This window comes from Triturus cristatus, chromosome 11 (genome assembly GCF_964204655.1).
Source record: "Triturus cristatus chromosome 11, aTriCri1.1, whole genome shotgun sequence".
NCBI lineage: Eukaryota > Metazoa > Chordata > Amphibia > Caudata > Salamandridae > Triturus > Triturus cristatus.
The window spans coordinates 810,711,819-810,725,152 of NC_140594.1; the positions used below are offsets into that span (position 1 = coordinate 810,711,819).

General features: G+C 42.6%; 1 protein-coding gene across 1 annotated transcript in view; it reads left to right on the forward strand.

The window, feature by feature from the left end:
* Positions 1 to 13,334, forward strand: part of LOC146785466 (period circadian protein homolog 2-like) — a 484,700-nt gene that overhangs the window by 189,511 nt on the left and 281,855 nt on the right. The window contains exon 10 of the mRNA XM_085634530.1: positions 4,168 to 4,321. Within this exon, the coding sequence (XP_085490656.1) occupies positions 4,168 to 4,321 (154 nt within the window). The remainder of the gene's footprint in view (positions 1 to 4,167; positions 4,322 to 13,334) is intronic.

A 13,334-nucleotide genomic window follows, 5' to 3' on the forward strand; every position in this document is an offset into this window, starting at 1 on the left:
GTTGGGTGCAGTGGTGTCAGGCCTGGTGGGAGGGTCTTGGGTTTCGAAAGTGTTGTAAATTTACCTGGTTTTGTGGTGGAAGAAGGTGCCGAGTTTGTTGCACAGGTCTTGGGAATGCGGGACGTTTGTGGTCTTGCTGTCGGGCCTGGCAAACTCCTTGACGATGGCGAAGAGTTCTTTGCTGTGTTGGCATTGATTCTGTCTTGGAGGGACGTTTTTTTTGTTGTTTTGAGGAGGAGGTGGTGTGCGGTGAGGGCGATTTTGAAGGTTGCGTGGGTTTCTGTGTTTTGCTGTTCCACCATCTCTTCTCCAGACGTCTACAGGTGTGTCCTGACTTGTGGAGGGTGGGAGTGAAGCAGCTGACTTTCTTGGAGTGTTTCTTGCCGGGTGTATTCTGTAGGGGTGCCAGAGTGTCGGCGCAGTTGGCGATCCATTGGTGGAGGTTGTGTGCTGAGGTATTAGTGTCTGCTGATATCAGCAGTGTGGTAGTGCTCACAAAGGCTATGAGCTGTTCTTCGGTGATCTTGTTTCAGCTACGATGGGGGAGCAGTGAGGGCAGTGGTGTATGGTAATGCAAAGTGCACACAGTGGTGATCGGTCCAGGGGAGTTTGGTGGTGTCGCTGTAGGTAACGGGGTCGAGTGTGTGTCCTGCTGAGTTGGTCGGAGAGGTGATTACCTGCTTGAGTCCAATGTTGGTGAGGTTCTCCAGAAGGGATGCAACTTTCTGGTCACCAGGGTTGTCCAGGTGAAAGTTGAAGTTGCCGAGTAGGATGCAATCGGTGGATGCAAGAGCCTGGGGTGTGATGGAGTCGACGATGGCGTCGGTAATGGGCAGGCAGGGTCAGGAGGCCTGTACACAAGGGTGCTGCGGAGAGTGGTGGTGGTGTTAGGGTTGGTCTGGAACTGGAAATGTAGGTGTTCCATGGTTGTTGTAGTGCTGTCCGAGTGTTAGTTTAGGTGAAGGGTGTTCTTGTGGACAATGGCTTTGCCTCTTCCTGGTCGGTGGGTGCGGGCCTTGTGGGTGATCTTGTAGCCATTGGGGATGGCAGTGGCGATATCTGGGCCAGAGCAGGGGTTAGTCCAGGTTTCCGTGAGGAAGGCGATGTCGGGAGAGACGGAGTTGAGAACATCCCAGATTTGTGTGGGGTGTTTGTGGAGGGAGATCGTGTTGAAGAGCCAGTCGGGAGCGCTGTTGTTTGGCTGGGCGGCCAAAGGGGCTGGAGTGCAGAGGTGGGCGAGGGTGCAACTGCAGTTTCGGCAGGAGAACGGTCCTTGGGTGTCCTTCGATGACACGAATTGGCAGGCAACGTGGCGTCCAGTGTTGTGGGCAAGGAGGATGCTGGCATTGTATTGGTGGGAGGCTCGATAACCAGGGTCTGTGGCACTGGGCGCGGTCCAGGCATGGACTGGCACATATGGGCTTGCCTTTTGTGCACCTTTGTGTAGTGTGCGGGAGGGCTGGACAGCTGGGAGGCGTGAAATGCGAGGAGCCGGAAATTGTCACTGGAGGGGGCAGGGATGCAGGGGATCGCAGGGTCAAGAGCGGCAAAAGTGAAATAGAAAAGAAAAGTGCAAACGGGACAGAAAAACAATCAAAAAGGCAAAAAACGGCAGAATCAAAAATGCAGAAAAAAGCAGAAAAAGAGAAACAGAGAAACAGAGGGCAGCCCAGCAGCAGAGCAGTGACACTCTGCCAATAGACCACCATGAATGAGGTGCAGGTGGGTGCCTACGGGTGAAAGAGGGCCTCGAACCACTGACCTGAGGGTCAGCAGCAGGGAGCTCGGGCAGCAGTTACCAAGTGAAGATGGGCAGGGAGAGTAGCAGTCCACTGATAAGGTCAGTGGGTTGCACCTTCACCGTGCAGCAGCTGCCATCAAGTAGTAAGTAGGGGCGTTGGACAGTTGGGAGGCAGGAAACGCGGGGAATGGAAATGTGTCACTGGAGGGGGATGGGGCAGCGAGGGATTGCAGGTGCAAGAGCAGCAAATAAAAAGGAGAGAAGAAAAGTACAAAAGGGACAGAACAAGAATCAAAAAGACAGAATCAAAAAGACAGAAAAAATGGGACTCTATTGGAATCTCAAAAGTAAGAGATCTTTGGAGCAAGGGAGAGGTTGTTGCTTTTATGTAACTACAAGAATAGCATTGGATGGCTCCCGCAGAAATATTTAGATATACGCAGATTAGACTGTTGTTTACGAAAGCCATTCCAGCGGGCACCATACACCCTGAGGCCTCCCCATTAGAGGATAGGCTCCTAACAGAATATATGGACAAGAACGCCATTTCTGTAACCTATCGTAAGATCCCACAACATCTCCCCGTGAAAAATGGCAGGCTGAGATGGGAGACCTAGATGAAACAGATTCCCCACGGGAAGTGGTGATCTCCTCAAAATTAAAATGAGTACAGCTGAAAATACTCCACTGCATCTATTACACAAGGGTAATCCCAGCAAAAGGTAGGGAGAGCTGATAGCCAACTTTGTTTGAGGAGGTGTGGGGTGGTTGCTACCTTCTATCACACACTATGGGACTGCCCAATGATAGCAACATACTGGGAAACAATTATGCGCATAATTACACAAGTTAGTGGAGTTGCCATCATGCCGGAGCCCAAGAGATGTCTCTTAAACATCTGGGAGCCAACAGACCTCAGCCATGCAGCTCAGGATTGGGTAACGTTAGGTATGATATTCGTCAAACGCAATATCGCCAAACACTGGGGAGTGCAAACCTCTCCGACATACCGAGAATGGAGTGGGGATATGGACGAAGCTATGGTGGCAGAGAGGGAGACATATATACATCGAGGGTGCCCCAAAAAGTGGGAACAAGTGTGGGGGCCTTGGAACAAATATAGAGGAAACATCTGTACTCCACTTCCAGATGAGTCAGCAACGGACACTAGTTGCTTTAAGGGGGGTAAAGCCATGTCAACCAACTTAGTGCAGTATCACTGTAATAACTGTATAACTATAACGAAAGAATCAAATGTAATGACAAACATAATTGTATAACAATCTTCTATTCTGTAACCGTATTTGCACATGTTCAGCTAATACTCAATAAAAATATTTGTTTTAAAAGCCAGAAAAAGGTAGAAAAAAGCAGAAAGAGAGAGACAGAGGGCAACCCAGCAGTAGAGCAGTGGCGTTTTACCACTAGACTATCAGGGATGAGGTGCAGACGGGTACCTGTGCGTGGAGGAGGGCCTCGAACCATTGACCCGAGGGTCAGATGGTCAGCAGCAGGGAGCTTGGGGGCAGCAGCTACCAGGCAAAGCTGCACAAGGAAGTCCACTGATAACTGACTTCACTTCACTTCAATAGTAGTTTGATGCATGGATAATTTCAATGTTGTCTCATTACATAGTACTTACCTAATATTTATAGTTGGGCAGTAGGCCATTAATAATATCTTGAGTTGAGGCAAATACTACTTAACTGATAATAATTAAAGTCATTACACCTAAAACTGCATTATTAATGCTTAAAATTATTCTTCAACTTTTGGAGTCCGGGAAATCTGGTCACAGATGTAGTTTTTATATTAGGTTTTTTACTACTGTTGTATAAAACACTTGTATTTACATTGTTGAGACCAAACAGTGCTCATACCTTTGGAGGGTTAACTACCTGTGTTTCCCCAAGGGAGATACAAGCTTCACACGCCTTGACATTTACATTATAGTACATCAAGACCTTAATGAGTCTCAAGTATCCTTCAATAAGTAAAAGTTGGTATATACTTTCATCATGGCAAGGAAACTACTACTGTAATTGACTGCCAGTATAACAGTTTTTCTCTCCAGCTGTTTACCGAGGAAATTCATGAATGGCCTTGCAATTTCAGTTATTGTTCCCTATAATGCAAAAGCTTATAGACTGATATGACTAATTGAAATATACCTGTACATTTTATTTTGTAAAAATAAATGATACAGGGTCTAGATAGGAAACCACTGAAAAATGATTTTAACTGTGAGAATTTTTAAAGATAATATGACCTGAACTGATGATCACCAAACATCATTGTCCCCCAAATCAGTGATTATTCCATTGCAGTAATTGTAATGTGAAGAACGATTATTATTTTATTATTGTAAGATTTATGTGGTTTTGTGTGCTAACATTGTAAAATACAGAAACATTGATTTTTTTCAGTTTTACGGTTTGGTGGCCAGCCGTTTGAACACTCACCAATCAGATTTTTCACTCGAAATGGAGAGTATATAACAGTTGACACCAGCTGGTCCAGCTTTATCAATCCTTGGAGTAGGAAAGTTTCCCTTATCATGGGGCGACACAAAGTTCGAATGTAAGTGCAGTCTCTTGTGTTACTTGCGATCGTGTCTATAAACCTTTTTTTTCTCAGTATTTCTAGTGTAACGTGAGATGGTATGGGAATCATCAGGACAGCAAGGTCAAAGATTATTGCACTTAAACAACATATTTTTTCATATTTATTGGCAGAGTATCATATAGTTAAAAAAAAAAGATATTTTCAATGCCATATCGACTTTGTTATCGTTGGTGTAAGAGAGAGAAAGCATCAGTGTGGGGCATTATATGAAATTTTAAATCATATCAGCACATTTTTTAAAAAAAGTGACTATCCGTCACTGTTTTGTGCTTGTTTATAAAAATAATTCTTGTTCTTTTTTTCAGTCTCCTATCTCAAGTATACTTAATCGCAGTGTGTTTAGTAGCTCTGTGCTTGTTTAATCACAAAGATTGTTAATTAATTGCTGTTTATGTTTGTGTAGCCCCAGTTCATTTAGCAAAGCCCTTTATCAGTGGGCATTTGTTTATTCAAACATGTTAATCAGCCTAGAGAATCGACTCCCAATTCCACACGTCATCAAGGTTTAAGTTGACTAAAAACATTTTAACAAATACCCCCTGATAAAGGGCTCCCCGAAGTGCATTTAGTGATTCGACATGTTTTACATTATTCAGTCAGATTTCTGACTCTAAACGTGTTGCTTAGACAAATATGTTTAATAGTGATGAAGATATTTTTTTTTCTGTTCTGGATGTGATTTCTTTTTTTTACATATTCCAAGACCTCAGAAAGTCCTCTTTTCTATTTCTATCTACTCTTTATTATTTATATCATGTCTTTAATGAACCTACTCCAAGACTTTAGGCTCAGATATAACAGTAGGAAACTATCATGAGATCTTTGCTCCAAACATCTCTTATAAGGTCAATAAAAGTTCAGCCGTGTTGCTCATTTGTGATGCAGGGCTCCGCCCCCTGAATTCAGTGTGCAGAGCCGATTTTACAACAGTAAAATTAGTACTTGTAATTTTTGACATGTAGGCAGAGGTCTTCAATACTGGCACATCAACCTATGCTAATGTATAGGAAAAAGTTTTAAAAAATGTATTAAACACATTTAAAAAAAGTAAAGTTATTTTTATGATAAATCTTTATGTAAATTAATTTGATATACTTATTTTAAATGTTGAACAAATGAAAAGTTTGAGCGGAATTAACTTAAATTTGCATGTAATAAAATATTTAATTCATTTAAATAAAATTATAATTTTTTTAAAATATTTATTTTAAAATAATGCCACCTGAAGTAAAATGTTTATACTTATTTATTAAAAGTTACCAAAAGCTATGTAGAGAATTGATTTAAATACATTTAATTATTAAAGGTACATTTATTTTAAATTCAAAATGTTATTAAAATATTTTAAAATATTATGTATTATTTATTGATCATATTTAACATTAAATTAAGTGTATGTGTATTTTTAAAAAGTAAAACAAAAACGAGTGTATTTTAACATTGTTTCCTATAGGATTCTATTTTATCTCCCTACCCACATTACTTTCAATGGGAGAGTGTTGCAGGTCCAGTGGTTATCTATCTGTGGTACTGAATGTACTCCAGGTGTAAGCAGGAGTACATTTATGAATGTTGTGGGTTCTTTTTTGACTGTAGTGACTATAGAAGTGCAGTTTGTGAATAGCAATGAGCTTACTCTTTTGTTGGTATGTGCATTCCCCTCCCTAAATCCCTCATTAACCCTTCTTAAACTCCCTCTTACTCAACCCGTAAGCCCTCTCATTTAGTAGTAAGTGTTCTCTATATTCCAATGTCTTCCCCTGTTCCTCCCACATTTACGGCTAAAACATACATCTATGGTTGTAGTGATCTTTGAAGTAGGGTGAAGCTCTCCGTACATAAAAGGTAGGAGAAGCGGAGGCAGAGACCTCTGCACAATGGTTAGTGAATAGCATTTTGTAATAGGTGAGTAGTACTACTAAATGTACTACAAAACAGTTTATGAATAGCAATTGAAGTTGATTAGGCACATCTTTACTTTTATTTCAGCTGAATATCATGCTGTCATGGTGGGTGCATTGGTTTGTTCACTTCTCTTGTATGCAACGTAAGCATGTCTGGGGAATCAATTTGAAAGGCTCTAGGGAGTACAGAATGCAGAATTTAGACTGACAATAGGCTTGTGGAAATACCCATCAGTTTTTTTAACTGTAATTAATACATTGGCTTTTCTTAGACTCCCGAAGTTGCTTATGCTGTTGTGCCTGGTTTTTAAATGCCTGCGAAATGTACCAGAGTAAACTGTACATTGTACAGGATAAAAAAGAACATCAATATCAGCTAGATAACACACTGTGATGTTCTATTGTAAGCATTCTAATTGACCATAAAATATTAGACTCGTGCAAAAGTCATTGAGCTTGACCTGTGAATTTTTGCTTGGTGAAATATTGTCTGCCGACTGCACATGCATATATCCAAAGGGGTGCTTTTTAAATTTGTATGTCCTTTGGGGAAGGCAGTCCTCTGCAGAGCTCATTTTGTTTTGTTAGTGTCTGCAAGGGATCACAAGACTATTTGAAGTGATCCAGTCTTCACAGCCTCTTCCATGTGGCAGCTACTTATTCTAATTGTATTTATTGTCTACTAGGGTCTTGATCTTCGCTGCTTTTAATCTGTATAGTGTGTTTGTAATTTTCATTTTTGATCTTTGCTGTGGACAGGGGTCTGCTAAACAGGTCTACACAACATGTACTTTGAAAAAGGTGTGGATTTATTCTCCTAATGCGTCTGCTACTACTCTGGCACAAGCCTGGCCACTGGTTTGGGTGACTCTGGAGGGTACAGAATATGAGTAACTAGCCCATTGTACGCCAATAGAAAACCCACAAATCTGTTACTTTAAGGTCAATTATAGAGTTGCAGAGCTCCCTCAGATGCAGTCTTGGTATCAGAGCCAGCCTCTGAGCTCTCCTGTTATTTCATTGTATGTTATGCAGATTTGTAGAGCACACAATCACCTGGGAGGGTATCCTGTTGCTGAGCAGGTGTGAGTCTAGCTAAATCTAGATAGTGGGATTACTGGGAAAGCCAGGTCTCCAGCTTCTTGTGTGATTCAAGAATTGGGGAGGAAGCTCTCATGTGTAGTTGCAGGTCATTCCATGCTCCAGTGACGAAGTAGTAGAAGGCTTGACAATAATTATTGATCCCTTATTTGAGTAAAGGCATTGGCAGCAATCATCCAGTGAGACACCACCTCAGTCTCTGTTTCATATCTAAAACTTTTTTTCACCAAATACACGAGCAAGGGAAAATGCAGAGGAACTCGAAGAAATGTTATTGCACTGAGAATGCTCTGTGTGATATGAGCAGGAAGTGAGAATGGAATGCAATGTAGTGAAAGTGAGAGTGGAATACAACTAAAAGCAAGCAAAAAACTGTCATCTTATCTGGTATAGCACCTGGAAGCAAGCCCTCAGGATACAGGAAAAATGCAGCCTACAAAAGAAGAGAGAAACATTATTTCAGCTTGCAAAACATACATTAAGGCAAACTGAAAGGCAGGTACAGCAACCGTTTCCAAATAAGTGGCAATGCAAAACTGTGTAGATTATGAATAGCGTAGACCATCTAAAAACATTTACTGTGCTAACTCCCATGTGCTTTCACAAGAATATTACAATTTGTAAGCAATAGTAAGTAACCTGACTAAGAAGTTGGTAGGCACTTTATATTTGAAGATGGAGGGTGGGGGGTGACTGGACCCTCAGGTACGAAAAGGTCAATCATTGGAGGGGGCCGATCAGGAAATAGTGGGAGGCCCAGCAGCAATCTCTGAGCAGGTATCCATTTGGAAAAGAAACCACTGGAAAGGGGAAACTGTTCCCTTTCCAATGGTGCCACTGTTGCTGAGATATTCAACCTAGTGGTGGACTGAGGGTACAAGCAGGGCAAAATGAAAATGGCAGCCACAATGTTTTCCCTTTTTAGGGGGGAGAGTCAATTGGGTATGTTTATGTTTAGGATTTTGTAAAGCGCATGCTTGCCTTAGGGCTTCCCAGAGCTGATTGAGAGTGCTGACATCAGGGATGCGTGGGCCAAACTCAGAGTCTTGTCAGGGAACAGCCATGCCTTAAGCTTTCTCCTAAAGCCAGGTTCCTCTTCCAACCGTCTCAGCCCAGGGGGCAAAGAATTACAGAGCTTCCGGACCAGATATGCAAATGATCTAGCTCCCCATCATGATCTCTTGATTCTTGAGGATCTTAGGAGGCAACTGATCACAGGCATGGTATTGTTCCCCAGAATCATCAGCTCTGTCTTGTCACCGATTAAATTCAAACAGCAACTAGCCGTCCAATTCAATACTTTTTCTAGACCGGGCACTAGTTGATGGTGTTTCAAGTTCGGACCATTCGCAAAGGAGATCACCTGCTGCATGTCATCTGCATAGGAGAGTATAGACATCCCAAATTCCTGTACAACAGGTCCATATAGACATTAAATAAAGTAGGGCTGAGTGATGAGCCCACCGGCACCCCTCATATAGATGGCATAATATCAGAAAAGCATGTGATTTCCATGATCTGGAAAGATCTATCATTTAGAAAGGACGGAGCTGCGCCAGTGCTTTATCTTGGATCCCAACTTCCCTAAGCCTATCTATCAGAATTGTGTAGACTACGGTATCGAACGGCGCACTTAGGTCTAGAAGCTCGATTGCGGTAGAGGGACCCTGGTCAAGTATGCTTTTAGCCTCATGGATGCTCAGGACGGCTGCCGGCTGTCATGTGTCACGGTAGTCATGTGCTCATGACGGCCGGGAGCCGTCCGACCTTTGCCACTCTGCCCATGCGCGGCTAATTCCCCACCCGTGCGGGCAAATTAATTAGTGGGCGCAGTTCGGACGGCTCCCGGCCATCATGAGCACACGCCCACCATGATTTATGATGGCCAGGAGCCGTCCTGGATACCTCAGCACCCTGCCCAGCCCCGCCCCCCTCGCACCGCGGTGGAATTTGCCACGCGGCGAAGGGGTTAAGCTCCTCAGTAACCACCAGGAGAGCAGATTCAGTGCTGTGCAGTGCAGAAAAGCCAATCCGTGTCAGATGTAAATGATAGATATGGCTGGGGAACCTCATTGCCCCCCATAGAAGATTTACCCCAGGTAGACATTGGCCCCAATGCCAGGTGTGGTATGCCCCACCCACACCCTAAAAATACAAAACGCTGGTGTGCAGCTGCAATCCCTATGCAGGAGTCCATTTGATGGAGTTGCCATTGGGAAGGAGAGATCTAATTTTTACAATGGTGCGCTTAATAATTGCATTTTCAATTGGGGGTAGCACAAGGCTCCCTGTCATAAGCAGGGACAATATGAAGTAGCAGCTGTGATCATTCCTTCATTAGGGAGCAGAGTGGGCCCCATTAGCTTAGGAAAATGGTCAACATTTATTAACACCATTAGGGTGTCTCAGCCCCTATGCTGGAGTGGCTGTCCCAACTCCCCAAAAAACAAGTCCCTGGTGGATAGTGGTGATACCTGACTGGGGATCGCAGCACAACTGTAATCCACCAAAACATAAAACTGATACATTATATAATAAAGTATCTATGTATATTTAGAAATATTTTCATATTGTATCACATTTCAAAGTTTAGATTTTAGTTGAAATATAGTTTACTCAACCAGCAGACATGCTAATTGTCCCACCGTCCAAGGAGTGTAGAGTGTCTTGCATCGCTCCAAGAGAGCAAATTTATTTGACATGCAATGGTTGTAGAGTAGAATGCTAATTATTTACTTCAGTCAAGAATATGTAGATAATTAAAAAAATGTAAAAAACATTAATATCATTGTTGTCCCCAATCAACCCAGATTAGCAAATAAGCTGCTATAGAGTCTCTATGATTGCCTCTTAAGCACACACCATTTTGTACACTCGGAATTTTCTTCATGTATACCAAATTACAGTGCAGTGTGTGAATGATATACTATTGAACCTCCAATGCATTCGAAACTGCTGAGAGATAGGGGGTCAAGTACCCCCAACGTTAATTTTAAGGATATTGCAAGTCATCAAGGAGTCCCATAACCATATAGAGGAATGAGGTCAAAGGCTGAGTTCCTTTATTAAGTTATGGAATTCCAAAGTGGCTTGCAATATGCTTTCTATGTACAGAAGATCGAATTTTAGTCCATATAATACATTGTCTCACCATCACTCTTTCCACAAATTACTTAAATCCTTGGTGTCTATGATCTTTCAAATGAAATATTGTTGCAAGATTTGAATAAAAGCGGAATCTGTATTGCAAAATGAAACTGACCAAAAAGTATTTATCAATTTGTTTAAAAAATAGATTGGTAGCAGTTTAATGTAAGTGAGATTAAAAATGTTATAGCTCAGAATGTGATGAAACGCAAAAAGATTTAAACTTTCCTGTAATGACCTATGGAAAAAATTAAATCTCACCATAAATCTCTCTTTTCTGCTAATAGCTGCATCATGTTGTCATTACAGGTGACTAGAGGTATTGCCACTCGACCGTAATAAGGAATTGAGAGACACGTTTTGTACACGGATTGCAGGCTTGCATGTATTATATATTGAATTATCAATAGGTAACTATGATTGACAGGGATGTTATTCACCAAGGGGTTCTGAGGAGTGGCCTCAAATAGACAAGCTTTAATTGTCTGTGATGCCACTTAGAACTCTATGGTTAGTAGCATCCCAGTTATTCACATTTTACCGAATTGTAACTTCAGTATCCAACATATATTTATGGGCAGAGAAATAATGGGGAAGCCATATAAACATTTTAACAAAAGTATAAAAAGGTGGCCTCCAGCCTCTCACCCTACCATCCTCAACATATACCCTCCCTCCAAATAAATAAACTAATTCATGGCCTCCTCTAACTCAACCCCATCACCCTCTAAAACATCCCTACTACTCCCATCTCCAAATATAAAAAGAAAATGCTTGGCAACCTGCCACTCCTCCACATTCCACACCACCCTATGAATGTGCCCAGTGTACTCCCCTCAATAAATAAAGATGACTAAAATACCTGGCCTAGAGCCACCCATCCCCACCACTCTCTGCAAACCCTCCCGCACCCTCTTGTCCAAAACAGAAACACAAATAACATGGGGTACTGTCTTTTACCCACTTCCCCATCCATCCTCTGTGCCCTCCCACCTCCTCCCAGCCCAAGGCTGCACTCTGTGCTCTCACAATGAGACCAGAAACACACACTATAATGACAGAGGATTGTTAAGAGCCTCATGTCAGCTCAGCGTCATTTTCCCTTCCACCGCAGATCTTCAGAAACAAGTTCTGACATGGGAGATATTGCTTAGAGTAGGGAATGTGCTGCCTGCTTTCTCTTGCATCCATATGATCTGTGGAGACCGAAGAGACCCAGCTGAGGCGGTGGAATACAAAGGGGAAAGAAGCGCCTCCCTTGTGTGACATCACATCACTGTTAAAACACTTTGGTTACCAACAGTTTGTAACACAGCAGTAAATTACCTGATACTGAACTGGTTATTCACGCTAATGGCTTCTTACACAAGCCATATATGACTTAATGCATACATTATGTTTTTCCCTTTTGCTTTATCAATCATGGTTCCCTTACTTTCAACTGATAATAAAATAAATATTGAAGGATGGATCATATTCAACTAACAAGCTATAAAACATTCTCATGTAACTCCTATGAGATTCATTTCTCAAAAGGAGTTTGCTATTTGTTCTGTAATTATTGACAATATTGTGTATTTTTCCTCTGGCTGCTTGAGTTGCCCACTGTAAGTTCATGTAATTTAAGCAGACTGCACTTATAATCATATACTTCTATCAGGCTGATTAATTTCCGTCTTATCTCCTTCTAGCTTCTTGTGACTCTGAAGAGGTCCTTTGATCTATAATTATGTCAGAAATTGTTCACCAGAAAAGGATTGATGGATGGGCCACACACAAAGAATTAACATTTCAAAGCAATATTGTATGATATTGTTAAAAGAATAGTTCCAGAGACTTAACCCTATCAGTTCAAACATTGGCCAATGGTCGAAGGCCACACTACTTCTCTAGTGTGTGTGTCGGTCACTGGCTGACACTGGGGAGGTTTTTAAAGGCCCCTTAGGTGCTCTGCACCAAAGAGAGTCCTTTAATAATTTTTTACATCACGGTGCTCTGGAAGAGCTTTCCAAGCAATCTGATTGTTTTTTGTTTTGTTTTCTGTAATGCTGATCAGCGCGCAGGGCCCGCTGATGTCATTACAGGAAAGTGAAGGTAGAACGAGCTGATGGGCTTTTTTTTAACTTTCACTGAATAAGTGCTTTGGGGCATATCTCAGCCCCTGAGCACTGATTCTTTTGGGAAGTTATCGTTGGAAAGGGGAGAATCTCCACTTTCCAATGATACCTCTGTCTAGTGACTACCTGCTTGGTGATCATCACAGGAGAGAAATCTCCAAGCAGGGATCCTCCCACTAGCTGCCAGGGATGAGGGGAACAGCCCCTTAGGCAAGGGTTTGTACTCCCCCAGCACATTTAACTGTCACATTCCTTCTGCTCCACCGGGGAACAGAAAGCCCTCTAGTCACCAGGAAAAAATGATTTTTTTAAACATAAGGGAAGGGGCTGCCCACCATGGGCATGGCCGTGCCCCTAACCCAATAAAATAGGGCATCCGTCTTTCTGCCCCCTGGCAGAGCTGCATTGCAGAGAGGTCTAAAAAGGGGTGTGGCCTGGACCACCTCTCTGCAACGCAGGCCTGTGGCGCTTACTGGAAGTACCTGGTGGGCGAGTTGGCCCCCAGGGGCTCTCAGGATTGAAGGGGAATTAATTCCCCAACTTGAAACGTGCCTCAGGGCTTGTTTGCACACGTCACCTCAGACCCCGCCCCCTCCCTTCACCACCGTGTAAACACGCTCCGTGGCCTGTTTTTGTAAGTTGGGGGATTAAATCCCCTTGAATCCTGAGGGTCCCTGGGGTCCAACTAGCCCACCAGCT